The sequence below is a fragment of the Esox lucius genome, chromosome 14 (genome assembly GCF_011004845.1).
Source record: "Esox lucius isolate fEsoLuc1 chromosome 14, fEsoLuc1.pri, whole genome shotgun sequence".
In the NCBI taxonomy this organism is placed as follows: domain Eukaryota; kingdom Metazoa; phylum Chordata; class Actinopteri; order Esociformes; family Esocidae; genus Esox; species Esox lucius.
In genome coordinates this window covers 17,890,745-17,911,332 of record NC_047582.1, presented here as the reverse complement: position 1 = coordinate 17,911,332, position 20,588 = coordinate 17,890,745, and the positions used below count along the sequence as shown (strand labels likewise).

The window sequence follows — 20,588 nt, the reverse complement described above, 5'->3', positions numbered from 1 at the left end:
ACCTTCCTTCAGACTGCACTGCAATTTTGATTTTCATCAAACATTTAATCTGCCAGCGTACAAGGGCTTAGCAGCAGACCGGATGCTGCCCTGAATTTCTAATTTTAGGGCTGCTCATTCAGGATTTATTTTTGTATAATTCAAGGCTGCTTTTCAATATCTCTAGTTATTACATTTTAATTCACAGAATTAACATATAGATTGAAAGGGTTTTATGGGGTTTCGAAGCACATGCGGGTAGAATTTTACGAGTTGACGCATTTCTGTTTCCAGACCATTCCAGCTAATAGAAGGGGGGGAGGGAAAAAAAGATTCTCCCATTTCTCTGCAATATTGCTTTTTTGAAATCGTTAGTTGGAAGCCATTGTGAGAGACATTTATTACGGAGAGGGGGCTAGGAAAATGTGCTTCTGATTAGGGAGGGGGAAAGCATTCAGGCTGAAATAGGTTTTGGGGATCGCTGTGTATGAATATATTTTACTCACCACTGATACTTCCTCTGCATTGCAGGAATATAGGAAACCGATGTATTGATTTTAATTTTCTTTTGTTCATATCTGAGCCTGCTATTCAACCAAGTATATTATCTCGTTTCCTTTTTTCCCCCTGGATTTATTTTCTTCATGTTGACTGTTGCCGATATTTCTATTAACTATTTTGTGCATTTTCGCTGTCAGATTTGCCCTATAATAGTTGACCACCATTAGCCAATCAAATACTGTCCACATAACCATATTTCAAGTATCATTGGCACTTTTTGATGGAATGTTTAAAAATGAATTAGGGTAATTTTTTTCTTCTTTCCTTGTGACCTTTCTGACATATCTAGCATTGTCTCAGCCTTGATTAGCTTGGTGCTGTAAATTAAGCACAATATGATTAATTTCTATGCAAGAACATTGACTAAACAGCTGCCCTAAATCTTGAGGAAAGCAATCTATTCAAATGTTGTAATTTAATTTTAAACCAGTTTGGAAACATACCGTTGCACTCATTCACTCCCTATTGTCTAAAAATGTTCATACTGAATTGGTACTGCTTTAATCCTAGCAATTTTCATTTTGAAATATACTTTTCTAGTGTCTTTCATTTCATTCCTTTTTCATGATTGATATCAAATTTGTTCTCAAGGATCTCATGTTTTTCTTAGTTTGTAAAGTATAATAATTTAAACAAATCTTTCAGAAATAATGCCATGGCATGGGAACATGTAACAGCATTCATAAACTGTTAACATTTTAAATGGCAAATATATTATTTAAGGAAATAAAATAACACCTCACACATTGCTCAAACAAGACAGTTACAGCAGCCTCTCTCCTGCGGCTGCCTGGGCCACACACAGGTGCACCCAACACACACACCAGCCCCACCTCAACAAGCAGGCAGTACTGCAGACATCACTATTTGCAACAGCCTCAAAGTCAGAATGCCCACCAACCCAACTGATCAGATGAGGGACTATGCTGGTTTGTGGGGCAAGATGGGGTTAATGATATGCAAACTAATTTGTTTTTGGGATCTAACAAAGTCGATAATATTGAAATCAATCATTTATGTATTGTTAGAGGCCAATAATGTTGGTTTTTAGCCTCTGTATTCCAGTGCTTTTTATTTAAAATGATACAATGATGGGGTTAAGGTGCAAACTCACGTTTAATTCAAGGATATTCATCCATATCAAGTAAACTCTTTAGAATTTACACCATATTTTGTAAATTGTAATCTTGTTTTAGGGTAACACGTATTGAGAAGATTTGCTTTGGAGCTCTTTTTATTTGGCTGATTATTTTTGCATAGTTAGTGCGTGCCAAAGAGAAATGTTTTTGTCTAGTCTTGATTCTAGGCTTTGAATTTGAAGTATGTTGCATTTGCATGTTACATGTTGAATAAATCAGTGCCTTGGCTAAAAAATGAATGTGCCAATATCAGCTAATCAGGAACACTCCACAGGAAGGTACTGTAGGCATAGATGCGACAGTATATGGAGTATACCAGCTAAACCTTAGTGGGTACACCTCAAGATGCAAACCACCAGTAAGCTTCAATAAAACAACAACTAGGTTAGTGTGTTCCTAAAAGAGCCTGTAGGCTTAGTGCCAGATGACATGAAGACCTGAGTGATGGAAATAAGAATCTGTGGAGAAATTAAGGAACTACCTATTATCTAAAGTATGCCACCTCATCTGTGAAACATGATGAAAAAGGTGTAATGGCTTGAAGGTGGATGGTTGCAACAAACAGTCTCCTTTGTCTTCATTGATGTTGTGACTGCAATGGCTGCAGGATGAATTCTGAAGTGTACAAAAAACCCTTGTCTGCTGAGGTACAACCAAAGCAACCTAACACATTGGACGGTGCTTTATCATGTAGCGGAACAATCATCCCAAACATACTGCCATAGCCACCAAACAGTTCTTCTGGGACAAAAAGTCCAGTCAATTGCCTGTTCTGAATCCATGTAAGCATGTCTTTCACATTCTGAAGGCAAATAGCCAGGACATGGCTGCAGTAAAGGCCTGGCCGAGCATCACAAGGGAAGATACATTGTGCCTGGTGATGTCTGTGGGTTGTAGACTTCAGGCAGTCATTAGTTGCAAAAGATAGGCAACCAACTACAAAAAATATAGACATAATGATGTCAATCTGTCAGAATACTTTTTGTACCCTAAAATCTCAAGGGTTCATCCACTAAAATAGCATATTGTATTAGTGTTACCCCATTGGTCTTACGTAATCTAACCATAAATTATTTGAGAGGCACATTTTTTGGAGTGATTGATTATGCCATCTAGGCTGGCTGCCCATTGGGAATCAGACAGGTTTGCGAGGCAGTGTTTGCATGTCTTTCAAATAAAAGCCTACCAACTAACCAATTGACTAGTAGACTGAATGGGGTCAACCCTTGTTCTAAATAGTGGTCTTAATGTTCTTATTTGTGACTGAGACTTGTATAAGTGTGCTTGAAACCACATTTTATTTGTGATTGCTAGGCAAAGAAATGATTGTTGTTTCATTCATTTAGAATTTGGTCTAGTTGTGGTGTCAACCGGGTTAGATTGTGAAATTAGCTTGACTACTGGCAAGGGTGGTAAAAAGCCTACATTGCTCTGCTCAAGCTCCAACATAATGTTTATTGAGTTTGAGGCTCTGTGTTTTGAATGTTTTTAAATCAAATATTGCATTCATTCTTGCTCCATGTGTCCAAAGTATTTGATACACTGCCGATTTTGCAGGTTTTCCCACTTACAAAGCATTTAGAAATCTGTAATTTGTATCATAGGTACTCTTCAACTGTGAGTGACGGAATCTAAAAAGAAAATCACATTGTATGATTTTTAAGTAATTAATTAGCATTTTATTGCATGACATAAGTATTTGATACATCAGAAAAGCAGAACTTAATATTTGGTACTGAAACCTTTGTTTGCAATTACAGAGGTCATAAGTTTCCTGTAGTTTTTGACCAGGTTTGCACACACTGCAGCAGGGATTTTGGCCCACTCCTCCATACAGACCTCCAGATCCTTCAGGTTTTGGGGCTGTCGCTGGGCAATACAGACTTTCAGCTCCCTCCAAAGATTTTCTATTGGGTTCAGGTCTGGAGACTGGCTAGGCCACTCCAGGACCTTGAGAGGCTTCTTACAGAGCCACTCCTTAGTTGCCCTGGCTGTGTGTTTTGGGTCGATGTCATGCTGGAAGACCCAGCCACGACTCATCTTCAATGCTCTTACTGAGGGAAGGAGGTTGTTGGCCAAGATCTCGCTATACATGGCCCCATCCATCCTCCTCTCAATACGGTGCAGTCATCCTGTCCCCTTTGCAGAAAAGCATCCCCAAAGAATGATGTTTCCACCTCCATGCTTCATGGTTGTGATGGTGTTCTTGGGGTTGTACTCATCCTTCTTCCTCCAAACACGTCGAGTGGAGTTTAGACCAAAAAGCTTTTTTTTCTCATCAGACCATGATCCTCTGGATCATCCAGATGGTCATTGGTAAACTTCAGACGGGCCTGGACATGCGCTGGCTTGAGCAGGGGGACCTTGCGTGCGCTGCAGGATTTTAATCCATGACGGCATAGTGTGTTACTAATGGTTTTCTTTGAGACTGTGGTCCCAGCTCTCTTCAGGTCATTGACCAGGTCCTGCTGTGTAGTTCTGGGCTGATCCCTCACCTTCCTCATGATCATTGATGCCCCACAAGGTGAGATCTTGCATGGAGCCCCAGGTGGCGGAAGATTGACCGTCATCTTGAACTTCTTACATTTTCTAATAATTGCACCAACAGTTGTTGCCTTCTCACCAAGCTGCTTGCCTATTGTCCTGTAGCCCATCCCAGCCTTGTGCAGGTCTACAACTTTATCCCTGATGTCCTTCCACAGCTCTCTGGTCTTGGCCATTGTGGAGAGGTTGGAGTCTGTTTTATTGAGTGTGTGGACAGGTCTTTTATACAGGTAACAAGTTCAAACAGGTGCAGTTAATACAGGTAATGAGGAAGTTTTTCTTTAAGAAGCCCAACAGGTCTGTGAGAGCTGTAATTCTTACTGATTGGTAGGTGATCAAATACTTATGTCATGCAATAAAAGGCAATTATTTATTTTTTTAAATCATACAATGTGATTTTCTAGATTTCTGTTTTAGATTTTGTCTTTCACAGTTGATGTGTACCTATGATAAAAATTACAGACCTCTACATGCTTTGTAAGTAGGAAAACCTCCAAAATCGGTAGTTGTTCAAATACTTGTTCTCCCCACTGTATTAGTATGCATTTATGTGCATTGTATGTACAGTACCAGTCGAAGTTTTGGACACACTGACTCAATCAAGGGCATTTTTTTTTCTTATTTCCACATTGTAGAATAATAGTAAAAACATTAAAGCTATGAAATAAAACATATTTTATTATGCAGTAAACCCTCAAATAAGTGTTAAACAAATCAAACTTTGCTCTCACGAGGACTGCCAAAATAAAGGAAGACCTTGAGACACCTCTTACACAGGATAAGTTGAGAAATTGCCTCAGACATCGGAAATTAACTGCGCCTCAGATTGTAGGCTAAATCAACGCTTCACAGATTTGAAGTAACAGACACGTATCAGCATCAGCTGTTGAGACTGCGTAAATCAGGCCTTCATGGTTGAATTGCTGTATAGAAAATTATACTAAGTAATACCAATAAAAAGAAGAGGCTTGCTTTGGCCAAGAAACACAGAAATCGACATTAGACCCATGGAAATCTGTTCTTGGTCTGATGAGTCCAAATTTTCGATTTTTGGTTTCAACTGCTGTGTCTTTGAGACTCAAAGTGGATTGAACGGATGATATCTGGATGTCTGGTTCCCACTGTAAAACATGGAGGTGTGTTGTGTGGGGGGACTTTGATGGGACGGTGGTTGTAATTTGTTTAGAATCATGGCACACTCAACCAGCATGGCTACCACAGCATTCTGCAGAGGTACACCATCCCATTTGGTTTGTGATTAGTGGGGCTATAATTTGTTTTTCAACAGGACAACTACCCAAATCACACCTCCAGACTGTGTAAGGGGCATTTTGACCAAGAATGAGAGTGAGTATGCTGCAGCAGATGACCTGGCTTCCACAATTACCCAACCTCAACCCAACTGAGATGGTTTGGGATGAGTTGGACCACTGAGCAATGGAAAACCAACCAACAAGTGCTAAAAATGTGTGGGAACTCCTTCAATACAGTTGGAAAAGCATTCTAGGTGACTTCATAATGAACTATGCAAAGTTGTCATTAAAATTATTTGAATTAGAATCTAAAATATAAATGTATTTTGATTTGTTTAACACATACATTCCATACATTCAGGGTTATCAATCTGTCCAGGGTTAGTACATGATTCCATATGTTTTATTTCATAGCCTCAATGTCTTTATTATTTTACAGTGTGGGAAATGGTAAATAAAAAAAAAACTAGAATGTGTAGGTGTGTTCAAACTTTTGACTGGTAATGTTTTTTTGTGATCTCAGCTGACAGTTTGATGTCCATATACAGTATGTGAAAAGCATGTCTAAATCCAAAACATTTCAAGGAGATGGAAATATTTCAGACAAGACTGCCAGATCTATTTTCAGATGATTCTTCTTCGATCCATGGCTGTTTGCCGTGAAATTTCACAGGCTTGATTACATTAATTAGCAGACAGTCTCTGCACAGAACTGAAAAAGTCACAAATAATTGGCTTGCTATCGATAGCTAACTCACAATGCCATGAAAACCAATCTAGCTGCACAGAATGAATGCCCACTTGTGCTAAAGGAATTTTGTGGGGGAATTAATCACTTTTGCCATTATGGTATGAAATCCAATCATGTTCAGCTATGAGATGAATTTCACTTTCAGCTTTTTCCTCTGTTGATATTCCCCTCCATGTAGCATCCTGCTCACTCTTGTTCTTGTCATAGTTTCCAACATAAAATGGCGCCCAGCCACCACATGGCTACTCCTGAAATGAACACTCAGCCTTTTCCTTTGCTCCTCAAATTAGCTTTTATGGCCTCCAATCTGCCCTGATGTGTTGAATTTGCCTCTCTTGTGGCATATTATAATTTCTAATGTTTATATTGAGGGCTAGCTACATTTCTTTGAAGCCCTGCTTTTATCATGTTGACTAATGTTTGGGATGGTTATTGATTTTACATTTATTCTAACACTATGAGGCTTGTATAGACCTAGTATAATCTACACTGAACAAAATTGTAAACACAACACTTTTGTTTTTGCCCGCATTTAACATGAGCTGAACTCAAAGATCTAAGACTTTCTCTATGTACACAAAAGGCCTATTTCTCTCATATTGTTCACAAATCTGTCTAAATCTGTGTTAGTAAGCACTTCTCCTTTGCCGAGATAATCCATCCACCTCACAGGTTTGGCATATCAAGATGCTAATTAGACAGCATGATTATTGCACAGGTGTGCCTTAGGCTGGCCACAATAAAAGGTCACTATAAATGTGCAGTTTCACTCTATTGGGAGGGTCCGGGGGTGTCAGAAAACCAGTATCTGGTGTGACCACCATTTGCCTCATGCAGTGCAACACATCTCCTACGCATAGAGTTGATCAGGTTGTTGATTGTGGCCTGTGGAATGTTTGTCCACTCCTCTTCAATGGCTGTGCGAAGTTGCTGGATATTGGCAGGACCTGGAACACGCTATCATATACGCCGATCCAGAGCATCCCAAACATGCTCAATGGGTGACATGTCCGGTGTGAATGCTGGTCATGCAGGAACTGGGATGTTTTCAGTTTCCAGGAATTGTGTACAGATCCTTGCAACATGGGGCCGTGCATCATCATGCTGCAACATGAGATGATGGTCGTAGGGCCTCAGGATCTCGTCACTGTATCTCTGTACATTCAAAATGCCTTCAATAAAATGCACCTGTGTTCATTGTCCATAACACACACTTGCCCATACCATAACCCCACTGCCACTCGATCCACAATGTTGATGTCAGCAAACCACTCACCCACACAACACTATACACGCTGTCCGCCATTTGCCCTGTACAGTGAAAACCGGGATTCATCCGTGAAGAGAACACCTCTTCAAAGTGCCAGACGCCATCGAATGTGAGCATTTGCCCACTCAAGTCTGTTACGACAACAAACTGCAGTCAGGTCAAGACCCAGATGAGGACGACGAGCATGCAGATTAGTTTCCCTGAGACGGTTTCTGACAGTTTGTGCAGACATTCTTTGGTTATACAAACCGATTGTTGCAGCAGCTGTCCGGGTGGCTGTTCTCAGACGATCTTGGAGGTAAAGATGCTGGATGTGGAGGTCCTTGGCTGGTGTGGTTACACGTGGTCTGCGGTTGTGAGGCTGGTTGGATGTACTGCCAAATTCTCTGAAACGCCTTTGGAGACGGCTTATGGTAGAGAAATGAACATTCAATTCACGGGCAACAGCTCTGGTGGACATTCCTGCAGTCAGCATGCCAATTGCACGCTCCCCCAAAACTTGCGACATTTTTGGCATTGTGCTGTGTGATGGAACTGCACATTTTAGAGTGACCTTTTATTGTGACCAGCCTAAGGCACACCTGTGCAATAATCATGCTGTCTAATCGGCATCTTAATATGCCACACCAGTGAGGTGGATGGATTATCTCGGCAAAGGAGAAGTGCTCACTAACACAGATTTAGACAGATTTGTGAACAATATTTGAGAGAAATATGCCTTTTGTGTACATGGAGAAAGTCTTAGATCTTTTACTTCAGCTCATGATAAATGGGGGCAAAAACTAAAGCGTTGTTTTTATAATTTTGTTCAGTGTAAATGGCAGATATGGCGAACATGGATGTTCTGTCATTGTGTCTATTTCTCCACCAGATCAGGGGTATTTTCTTTACCAGAATTTTTGGACCATGAACAGGTCTTGGCATTACAATTTTTTTATCTACTTGTTCCAGAGAATTCAAGTATGAATGCCAGAGAATTCATACTTTTAAATTTGTCCAAAGGTCTGTAACACAAACTCCTCCAAAGGTCTATAACCCAAATGCCACAAAAAATTTACAACACTGCAATTAACCTCTTTACAAGGAAAAAGGTCATACATTTTACCACCGATATCTGGCATTAGAATGCCACCTTCTGCCTAGAGCAGGGCAATACGGCCAAAAAGTCATATTCCATGAATTCACCCATTTTGGTCCCTGTGGCAAGACATGAAAGAAGACATTTCCTCAAATCTGTGATGTCCAATTTGTGAAGATAGCCTTGACTCATCGCTGCAATTCTCAGCAGCCTTCGGGAACCCCAGTGATTACTTTTTAAACAGAACAAAATAGGGCCATGATGATTTGGTTTGCCAAAATCAATAGAATGGCCTTTTGGAGGATGGATTGTTGACTTATCAGGATGTATCTAAAAGCCTAATTGACCAAGAAAAAATAAATCGAATTTAGCATAAAGTGTCTTACAAAAGTATTTAGACCACACACCAAATCTCTCATTACTTAATTACAAATTTGCTGTTTTGATATATTTTTTTTAAAAATACTGAAACTTCATCAATTACTGTAAGGTGACATTGGTTTTCTATTGGGAACTTCTTGTTAAAAGTAAAGAAAATCTACCCCTGTGCACTGGAAGCTCCTGATTTACACAGATGAAAGAAATGGCCTTAATGAGGATAAAATGACCTCACAATTGGCTTGCTAGTGAACCACTGAAGTTGCTGTCACTTTACTTGGATAAAAAGCACTATTTTGTAGGATCATTGGTCAGTCAGGGTGTATATCTGAAGGAAATTGAACACCAAAGAGTATTCTAAGGTAGCTATTAAAGTAAAACAAACAACAAATATGTAAAAAACAAACAAGGAATCAAAGTACCCATGTTTGGAAATTGAGTGAGTACAGTTGAATCAATAATAAGGATGTTAAAGCTGTATCACACCACCTAGGCACCATTTAAGTAAAGGGTGTCCCTTAAATCTTAGTGTCAAACAAGGGCACTGTCATTATTGTTTGGGTAGGTTAATGGAAATGTATAGACAGGTCTGTGCCTTTCTAAACCACACAATGTCCTAAATATGAATGTGCACATGAACACAATAATATGGACTGCCAATTACTCAAACCCAAATCCTTGAGAGTTCCTGCTTAATTACTGTGTTCTTGTCATTACTTCCTCTATCATTTGGGGCAGGTAGAGTTTTCTTCAAAAAGATCCTTTGCTGCTGACTAAAATGCCAATAGAAGTTGTCAGCAATTGCATTTTGATCAGTAATAGGTGCAGATTCCAACACTCTGTTGTGGCTGTGACTTTTCTTCAGGGATTTTACGGTTTTCCAGAATTTTTCAGTCCATTACAGGTAGATAACATATTTACATATTAGTCTGCTTTTGCTTGTTAAGTTTTATACATTGGTTTCTCAATGTCTTAATTCTGCTTGTCCAAGCTAGAAGTAGATTTTCTTGCATTTGCCCACACCGCATTTCTTTTATGAATAACATCAGATATTTCAGAACCAAACCAGGGATTGCATCTATTCTTGACTCTTATTGCCATATACCGTAAGGGGCTTGCTTATCTGCTGTAGAGGTAAAAACACTAATGAAAAAAGTACATTTCTAAGTGACCCGAAACTTTTGAACGGTGGTGTATGTAAAAGAAATGTCACAGACATTTTGTGTCATCTTAAGATGTAGATATGTGTATGAACATGTATGCACTCAGTACTTTCATTTGCTCTGGATAAGACTATGTACTAAATTACATTTTAAATGTAGAAAAATGTTGAGTTTGAAAAGTATGCCTTAAAAATGAAATGTCTCACCACAGTTGTAGATAATGCTGTTAAATGTAGATACTCAACAGCAAATCTCCTTTGTGTTCGGGATTTGTGTGACTGTGTATTCTAGAATTGCATGGGATCAGTAGTTGGTGGACCATCTATGGTGATTATGTAATCTGACATTTCTGTGTTGGTACATGCCTTGTTTCACAAAACTAATCCAATCAACTTTTCTTTGATGGTGGTTTATGCATACTGAGAAATCCTACATTTTTATGCTGGTAAACTTGAGGCAACGTCATCAATGTCTGGAGGGGTAGCCTTGTTGGTTGCAGTGCACCATGTCAATTTAGAGTGTGCATTCAAAACAATCTAGTGTGCTGCTTCTGGTTTTTACAAGATTTCCATTGTACCTGGTAGAGCAAATGGTAAAATATTTAGGCAGTCCTCTAATGCATGGAAATATGTAGCTGGCTGTGACAATGGCTGATCCGTGCATGCTGTCTCTGACAACCTCAATGGGGGTTAGGATGTCCATGAGGACATGCATGTCATGCATGGATAGGTTAAGGACATGCAGTGTGAACAGTATGCAACACCTTGAGAATTAAGCAAGTTATTTTTGGTTGGGGTTCACCTTGTGTCAGGAGCTGTTTGCCGATTACTGTCCCCTTCAGGGAGATCTTGCATACATTTTGAAAGATAGTAGTGTTGAATGCTTTGGCAATGGCTAATGTGTGAGCAAAGCATAACTTGTGTTATTCGAGGTGGTGGTAACTGATTGGTTGCAGGCCTTCTCATGAGTATCTTCTTCAAAGGATGTTTGCTTCGAATTTAATGTTACTGGCATTATCAGTGACCATTGTTCTGATACAAACCTTTTAGGAAAGGTTTTCTTGTGTCTACAATGCGTTCTCCAATCAATGAGCAGGGTATTTCTGGGGTGCATCTCAGTTTTCAGAATTGGTTTCCTTTCCTTATCTCTTTAGTATACCTGGTTCTACAGCTTTTTCTATTTATCTGAGATCGCTCTTTAAAATAGTAAGGAATTAGTAAGGACATCAATGATTGAGAATTTTTGTATATCCATTCATAGAACCATTAAGCCTGTTGCTCAACTTTTAGGGCAGAATATTATTAGGCTCCGAGAATGGTTATTCTAATAATATATTTACATAGAACTGTACACTACTCAAATGTTTTTTTGGGAATGGTTTTGCAGGTGGTGGCCACAGACAATTGCACTCTCCTTATCCTTACTGACCGATTATCTGCTAGTTTTGCATTTTGCTATTGTCCTTGTCACTACTGGTAGCATGAGGTGGTACCTGCAACCCATTCACACAAGAAGGTTTGCTGTGTCCCCCAGTACGGTCTCAAGAGCATTGAGGAGATACCAGGAGAGCTGGACATGGCCGTAGAAGGGCATGAACCCAGCAGCAGCACTGTTATCTGCTCCTTTGTGCGAGGAGGAACAGGAGGCGCGCTGCCAGAGCCCTACAAAATTACTTCAAGCAAGCTACTGGTGTCCATGTTTCTGACAAAACTGTCAGAAACAGACTCCATGAGGGCCTGACATCCTCTAATGAGTTCTGTGCTCACAGCCCAGCACCATGTAGCTCGATTGGCATATGCCAGAGAAACCCAGAATTAGCTGGTCCACCATTGGTGCCCCGTTCTCTTCACAGATGAGAGCAGGTTCACACTGAGCACACGTGACAGACGTGAAAAGAGTGGAGACGCCATGGTGAACGTTATGATGGCTGCAACATCTTCCAGCATGACTGGTTTGGTGGTGGATTAGTGATGGTCTGGGGCGCTATATCCTTGGAGGGTCGGACAGACCTCCATGTGCTAGACGATGATACCCTGACTGCTGTTAGGTACCGGGATCAATTCCTCAGACCCATTGTCAGACCTTACGCTGGTGCAGATGGCCCTGGCATTGACTGGCCCTCACGTTCCCCAGACCTGAATCCAATTGAGAACCTCTGGGATGTTATGTATCGGTGCAAGCCAAGATGTGCATCCGACGCTGCCAAGTACTGCCAAAGACTGTCCAGGAGCTCACTGATGCCCTGATCCAGGTCTGGGAGATCCCCCAGGACAACATCCGCTGTCTCATCAGGGGCATGCCCAGACTTTATCGGGAGTGCATACAGGCATGTGGGGGCCATACACACTATTGCGTCACATTGTGAGCTGCCGTGATGAAATTCACGCAAGTTGGAACAGCCTGTGATTTCAATGGTTTGAATCCAGCTCTCAGTCAGTTGGTGATTTTGGTTTCCATTGACAGTTGTGTCATTTTGTTCTCAACGAATTACACAATGTACAGTAAAGATTTTGATCCTTAATATATTTGGTTCATCGAGACGAGATGTATAATTTAAGTGTCCCTTTTTGTACTTTCATTGTTATGCCAGTCGTTCAGGCATGTGGCAATCATAGTCTGTGGGTGTCAATGATAGAGCTGGCTAAAGGGAGGTTTTTCGGAGCTCTGGGGCCTTGATGTTGTATTTGAATTACACCATTTTCAAAGAAAGGGATTTGGATAACTAATTATGAATTGTTTCTTTCTTTCGCTCCCCTAATTTTCCTGACTGTTTTTTGCAATCACTATTCTCTCTCATGATCTCTTTCTCTCTCATTCCTTATAGTACTGGCCCTGAGCAGTTGGAGTCATGAGTGCTCAGGAGGTGCCCACCGATTCTGAGCAGGTGGACACAGGGGGTGGAGTTCCAGATGCCCCGCACCCTACCCCTACCACCACCACCACCACCACCTCTGCCCCCCTCACGGCCCCGGTCACAATAAAGAAAGAGCCTAGCACGCTGGGGGCCAGTAACGGGAAAGATGTTCCTGCCGAGATCTGCGTGGTTGTCGGCGGAGGAAGGTCTCGCAATGACCAGACACAGGGTATGTCCCCCTAACATGTCCCTCCCAGTCCACAGGCAATGAGCACATTTGTTTTGCACTATCCTCTGTGCACCAGATAGCCACGGTTTGCACCTCTTAAGACCAGGCAAATGCACAAAGAAAGCAAGTCACTCTCTAGCAAAGTTGCCCCTTTCATCACCCTAGGCACCTGTCTGTTTACCTTCTCCCTCTTTATCAACCTTCTTTCGAACCTGGGCACCTGCACATTTTCCTCATCTCAACCGCTCCATTTGTACTTTGAAAACCAGGGTTCATTACACAAACATATTGTTGTACCGGTCATCAGCATGCTTCAACCCTTCCCCCCACACTGATTCAGATTTGCTTCATGTTCCCCTACTGATTCAGCTGGAAAGGATCTAGTATTTCTTGAGAAACGTTTATGCTAAGGAACATTTCAGTGCCAGACAGAAGTTGGTTATCGTATAGCAATTCTTACTAAATACTGTCTACAAATCATTTGTCATGTATTGTTAAATAACACTAAAGCAAGTCACTTATTTTACTCTTCTAAATAAGAAAATGTCAATGTCCTGAAAAACCTTGTGCAATTAGCTGTCTGATGTTGTTAGAGAACAGTGACAGTTAACTCCTGTGGGGTTTTCAGCCCTCTCTATGTAATGCCTTTCCTCTCTTACAAAGGTTCCTATGTTTGCGGGATATGTGGGAAGAAATACAAGTACTACAACTGTTTTCAAACACACGTCCGTGCACACAGAGGTAAGGAAATTCTGCCCTTAAACACTGTAAGGCTTCTTTGTGTGTTGACATGGAAAATGTTTTATGTAATTCCACTGTCAAATAATTTCTTACAGTTCTGTTCTACTCCAAGCTTCAGTTCTGTTTGGGTCGGGGCTCCAAGTAGGTCTTAATTAAGCAATAAGGCATGAGGGGGTGTGGCATGTGTCCAGGCACTCTGCAATGCGTCGTGCCTATGAACATCTCTTAGCCATGGTATTTTGGCAGTGTACCACAAACCCTTTAGGTCCCACTTACCATGGCGCTTTACAAAAGGCTGCAAGATACAGAAGGCCAGCATCAATGTACTTTTTGCCAATTCTTCTTCTGATATACCTGGATTTTTGTGAACCAAATGTTTAAACAATGTGGTTTGTATTGCTCTATAAGCCCTCCTGCCCCAGGTTATCGCTCAATGCTTCTATGCTCTCATGTACTGCAAAGTAATTTTCTTGTTCCCTATCCGCAATAAGTTATTTAGCTGCCATTTCTTTTAAGACTTCTTTCAGGGAAATTACCAGTAGGGTGCTGTTCATCGAATTCCGGCAGCATTTTGTGTCTCAGTGTTTGGTTGGGTTGCCTTGAGGAGCGTTTTGGGAACCTAACCTGTGTTCTTCTATCCATCTCACAAGATCAGTTATCCATTGGACAACACAAACGTTTCACTTTTCATTGGATTTATATTTTTGTTCAGTAAATAAATGCTTTCTCCCCAGATACATGGCTTAAACTATTTTCTCAAGGGGGCTAAGAATTATGCACAGTACAGTATATAGAGCAGGATTATGCAAGCCCCTATCCGATGGTCACATGAATCAAATTTTGAGAACATTAACTTGTCAGCTGTATTCATCAACTAATACTTTTCAAAGTAGTTTGTTTTCCCTTTACTTCTTGACATCCATTTGTGTGACCTGTGCCAAATGCTGTAAATGAGAGATCTGAGTGAGTCAGTCTGTCAGCATATCTCTTATTAACGTGTCTCCTTCCCCCATACAGAGTCCGATAGCATGCCAGGAGAGGGGGCACCACCGACTCCCAACAGTGAGTATCTCATTCCAGGGCTCTAGACTAACATTTTCAGTTGGTGGCACTAGTGCCACAGAATTGTTTCCACTGGTGGCACCAGCAAATTATTGGATTGTACCCCAAAAAAATGCTTATACATTACCTAGAAGAACAAATACAGCTCTGGAAAAAATGTATAGACCACTCCAAATGTTTCTTAAATCAGTATCTCTGTATGGCAGCCATTCCATTCCAGTGTCTGTTAAATTCCAACACAGGCACACCTCATTTTATTTAATGAGGTACTGATTAGGTGATTACCTGAACCAAATATAATGTAACTAGGAAAAGTATAAAAACCACTGCTGTGGTCATCACTTTCCTCTTGCAACATGACTAGCTGGATTGCAAAAACAGTGCAAGTACCTCAAAGGTCATTTGAATGAAAAAATAACTAGTCAGCATGAAAAAAGAGTTGAATAGAAAAGCTTTGAGTGAGGAAAAGAAGTGTTAAATTCTGGCTTTATTGGCAGAGGGATACAGTGAGCATCAGGTTGCTCCTATCCTGAAAATGTCAAAGACGGCGGTTCTTAAGAACAAGGTCAAGCAACAGACAATGGGGACAACAAAGGACTGTCCACTGACCCAGATGACCTTCAACTCATTCGAATGTCGCTCAACAACCATAGGATGACATCAGGTGACCTACAAAAAGAATGACAAACAGCAGCTGGGGTGCACAGCGAGGACGGTTTGAAAAAGGCTCTTAGGGGCAGGGCTGAAGTTGTGCAATGCAGGAAAAAAGCCCTTCATCAATGAGAAGCAAAGAAAAGCAAGGTTGAAGTTTGCAAAAGACATTAAGATTGGACCATAGAGGAATAGAGTAAGGTCATCTTCTCTGACAAGTCAAATTTTCAGCTTTACAGAAACCTGGAGATGCCTACAAGTCACAGTGTCTCGCACCCACTGTGAAATTTGGTGGAGGATCGGTGATGATCTGCTTCAGCAAGGCTGGAATCGGGCAGATTTGTCTTTGTGAAGGATGCATGTATCAAGCAAAGTCCAAGGTTATCCTGGAAGAACACCTGCTTCATTCTCCTCTGACAATGTTCCTCAACTCTGAGAATTGGTTTTTCCAGCAGGAAAATGCTCCGTGCCACACAGCCAGGTCAATCAAGGTGTGGATGGATGACCACTAGATCAAGATCCTGTCATGGCCAGCCCAATCTCCAGACCTGAACCCCATTGAAAACCTCTGGAATTTGTTCAAGAGGAAGATGGATGGTCATAAAGTCACCCAACAGCAATGTGACAGACTGGTGGAGAGCATGCCAAGACACATGAAAGTTGTGATTAAAAATCAGGTTTATTGCACCATATATTGATTTCTGAACTCTTCCTAAGTTAAAACATTAGTATTTTGTTGTTGAAAAATGAATATGAATTTGTAAATTCATATTCATAAAAACTAGTCAAAACAATGCATCTTTTGACTAGTTTTTATTTTGAATTTGGGTGTAATGTAAAACATTTCTTTTTTTTTTTACTCAAACTCATACCAATGAATAGTAAAACCAGAGAAACTGATAATTTTGCAGTGGTCTCTTACTTTTTTCCAGAGCTGTATTCATTTGGACAGTTGTTTTATTTCTACGTAAACATGAAGTCTGTCATTTAATTAGATGGTACATTTAGACTGATGTCCTTCACATTTATGATTATGCTGGTAGCCTTTGATCTTAAGTCTCTCTTTGGCAAGACCTAACCGCAAAATATTCAGGATTCCACTACCGGAAACCACACAATTTATAATGTCCGCTATGACGCCAATAAACAGGCTGCCTGATGTGTCATTAGCACATATTTGTTTGAATTTGAGGTCATTTATTTTGTAGCACAATCTACGTTTTGAATTTTACAAATGGCATCTTTTTGGTGATATTATATGCTTTGTTGAGTTTTGTGTTGTGCTTGGCTTGCTAATATTTTTAGCACAGATCATTCCTTTCATCATCATTGTACCTCAAATGCCAGATGTGTTCTGGTTTTCATGCTCTTTGGTCTGCTGAGGTATTGGACGGGGATGCATTTTTCTTATTGAATGGTTTGCTTCATTTGGAAAATGTACAAACTCACTGCGTGGGACACTAGCTACCTGGGACATGTTTTGTGGGATTGTTGGATGTTATTACCACAGTTACTTGCTCGTCATGAGTAGGGGTGAGTGAGGGGGAGATAATGTCTCACACCCAGCATCAAGCGCATCTCTGGAAACAGACACGTAGAGAGTTTGATATCAGAAAAGTAATGATCCACATTACTATTTGATTCTTAAATGTTTAATTTAATTTTGGAGGTCACACTGATGCAACCAAATAAAAATTAAATGCATGAATCCAAGTGAAAATCGATGTTCTTAGCTGGGCAGTAACCAGCAGGATGTGATGCCATTGAATGCTCGTGTGTGCCACAGACCAGACAGTGCGGTTTCTGTGTGTCCGAATGCAGATAGCTTCCGCTACTCCTGTGACATCTGTGGAAAGAAGTACAAGTACTACAGCTGCTTCCAGGAGCACCGTGACCTCCACGCTGTGGACGGTAACTAAATTCCTTCTCTTCTCTCATTTATAGCTTTAATTCCTACTAGGCCTTTCTATTCTTTGTCTATTTGGATTCAAATGAAATGAAATGTCATTGTAGCCCTAAAGGCAGAACTGTTTGATTGAAACTTCAGTTCCACTATCATGGCTAATGCTGCTCTAAATACAGGAACCTGTGTGAATTAACATGGTTACGCTCGCTCGTTCGCTCTCTATCTATCTATATCTCTCTCTCTCTATCTATCGCTCTCTCTCTCTATCTTTTCCGTCTCCAATACTTTTCCTTACCAGACCCATATGAGCAGGTTGTTCTAGGACCTGTGGAAGACCTCAAGGAGGAGGAGCAAGTGGAACCTTTCCAGAAAATTGGACCAAGTAATGCTGCACCGCATGTTTGTATACTGTTGCTTGGCAGATAAGGGGTTTACCATTTTGTATCTGAAATCCGATTTTTAGCGTTGTGTGTTATATGTGTAGTGGTCCATGTGGTTACATTTGCAGATATTCAGTCTGGGTGTTCACAACAGAATATTCTGGAAACAATGTCTGTAAAATACCAAGGATGCTACTTGTGGGTGTCATTGCCGGAGGGGTTGTTATCATTTTGGTAACTTCTCGTCATTGCTCCCCACAGAAACGGGCAGCTATGTTTGTGAGTTCTGTGGGAAGCAGTACAAGTACTTCAACCCATACCAGGAGCATGTGGCTCTTCACCAACCAATGAGTAAGTCATCTCACATGTCAGCAGAAATGACTAGTTGTCTCTTAAAGCTTACCTGGTTCCTTCCTCATGACCTGCGCTATTATCACTTCAGTAAAGTCAGTCAATCAATCAATCAGATGTATTTATAAAGCCCTTTTTACATCAGCCGGTACATAGCAATAAGTATGTCAAAACCCCTTCAAATTTGTGGATTTGGCTAATTAAGCCACACCCACTGCTGACAAGTGAATAAAATCGAGCACAGCCATGCAATCTCCATAGAAAAACAAAAGAGCTCTCTAATTTCAACATGGTAATGACAGATGATCACACCATTCCAACAAGTTGTGGCATAGATCACCATGTGCCGCAAGCATAATGCCAGTTGGATTGTTGTAAAGCTTGTCACCATTAAACGCTGGAGGAATGGAAAATCAATCTCTGGAGTGATGAATCACACTTCATCATCTGCCAGTCTGACTGAGAAATTTGGGTTTGACACTACCTGCCTGAATGCAAAGTGCCAACTTTATAGTTTGGTGGAGGAGGAATAATGTTCTGGGGCTGTTTTTCATGGTTCTGACTAGGTCTATTAGTTCCATTAAGGAAAATCTTAATGCCACAGCATGGCATTTTAGTTAATTTGGGGCTTCAAAACTTTTGGGGAAGGCTCTTTTCTGTTTCAGCATGACAAAGCGGGGTCCATACAGAAAAGGTTTGTTGCGATTGGTGTGGAAGAACTTGTCTGGCCTAAACACCATCAAAACACAATTGAAACGCCAATTGTGAGCCAGGCCTAATTGCCCCACATCGGTGCCTCAACCTCTCTAATGATCAAAGCAAATCCCTGCAGCGATGTTCCAACACGTAGTGGAAAGTCTTCTTAGAATAGTGGAAGCTGTTATAGCAGCAATAGAGGGGCCAAGTCCATATTAAAGCCTATGATTTATGGAGATGCTCAATGTGCAGGTGTCCATGTACTTCTGGTCATGTAGTATAGTTTTGTGATCAGTATTATTTATTTGATGATATTGACAGAAGTCTCTCCCAGCAGACTGCTCCTTCGATAATATGAAGTTGCCTCGGTCACGTGGTTCCGGTGGAAACTTGGACGTCAGCAAGTACGGTGCCATCAAGTTAGAAAAAGGTATGGACAACTGACCTGGAATCTGTGCTTAAATCACTCACACAGTCTCTGACTCTGAAACAGACCATAGAAGCGAAAGTGTACCGTCATAGCACCACTATGGTTTTTAGTGTGCTGCACTGGAAACGTCAGGAGAGCTACAGTGGACCTAAAGTATTTACACCCATTAGACTTTTCCACATTCTATTGTGTTACAACATGAAATCATAATGAATTCAATCAAGAGATTTTGCCAATGATCAACACAAAGTCCATGATGTGCATAAATATTTCACCCTTTTAGTTAATGCGCTGCACAAAATAATTAAAAGGGAACACATAATCATCACATATTAACACCAAGTCAATTAAACTCGAGGGAGATCAATCTGTCCAGTAAGGAACCATAAGTGTTTGTGAATCATTTTCACCTGTTTTGGTGCAAATGAAAGTGACAACAGGTGCAGTGTAGAGGCAACAGCATGACAATTGTCTGCGGCAGGTGGTGGCCACAACCAATTGCTCTCTCCTTATCCATCCTGACTGATTTTTCTCTAGTTTTGCATTTTGCCAGTCCTTGTCACTACTGGTAGCATGAGACAGTACCTGCAGCCCATTCAGGTTGCACAGGTAGTCCAGCTCCTCCAGGATGGCACATCCATACGTGCCATCGCATGAAGGTTTGCTGTGTCTTCCAGTATAGTCCCAGGAGCACGGAGGAGATACCAGGAGATGGCCCATTACATGAGGAAAGCTGGACAAGGCCGTTTAAGGGCATCAACCCAGCAGCAGGTCCGGTATCTGCTCATTGTGTGATGAGGAACTGGCGGAGCACTGCCAGAGCCCTACAAAACGACCTCCAGCTGACGGCTAGTGTGCATGTTTCTGCCAAAATTGTCAGAAACAGAATCCATGAGGGTGGCATGAGGGCTCGATGTCCCCTAGTGGGACCTGTGCTCACAGCCCAGCACCATGCAGCTCTATTGGCATTTGCTAGAGAACACCAGAATTGGCAGGTCCGCCATTGGCGCCCCGTTCTCTTCACAGATGAGAGCAGGTTCACACTGAGCACATGTGACAGATTTGAATGAGTCTGGAGACACTGTGGTGAATGTTATGCTGGCTGTAACATCACCCAGCATGACCGGTTTGGCGGTGGTTCTGTGATGGTCTGGGTAGGCATATATTTGGAG

The 20,588-nt window shown here is 41.2% G+C and overlaps 1 protein-coding gene across 4 annotated transcripts in view; it reads left to right on the top strand.

Annotated features, from left to right (window-relative positions):
* Positions 1 to 20,588, top strand: part of znf618 (zinc finger protein 618) — a 49,679-nt gene that overhangs the window by 12,396 nt on the left and 16,695 nt on the right. For 3 of the 4 annotated variants that reach the window (XM_010877773.4, XM_010877774.3, XM_010877769.4), the window contains exons 2-8: positions 12,941 to 13,199; positions 13,863 to 13,940; positions 14,958 to 15,002; positions 17,475 to 17,564; positions 17,858 to 17,941; positions 18,201 to 18,290; positions 19,321 to 19,416. In XM_010877773.4, coding sequence (XP_010876075.2) covers positions 12,965 to 13,199; positions 13,863 to 13,940; positions 14,958 to 15,002; positions 17,475 to 17,564; positions 17,858 to 17,941; positions 18,201 to 18,290; positions 19,321 to 19,416 — 718 coding nt within the window. In that variant the 5' untranslated portion in view covers positions 12,941 to 12,964. The remainder of the gene's footprint in view (positions 1 to 12,940; positions 13,200 to 13,862; positions 13,941 to 14,957; positions 15,003 to 17,474; positions 17,565 to 17,857; positions 17,942 to 18,200; positions 18,291 to 19,320; positions 19,417 to 20,588) is intronic. The other variant, XM_010877772.3, reaches the window with a different exon arrangement.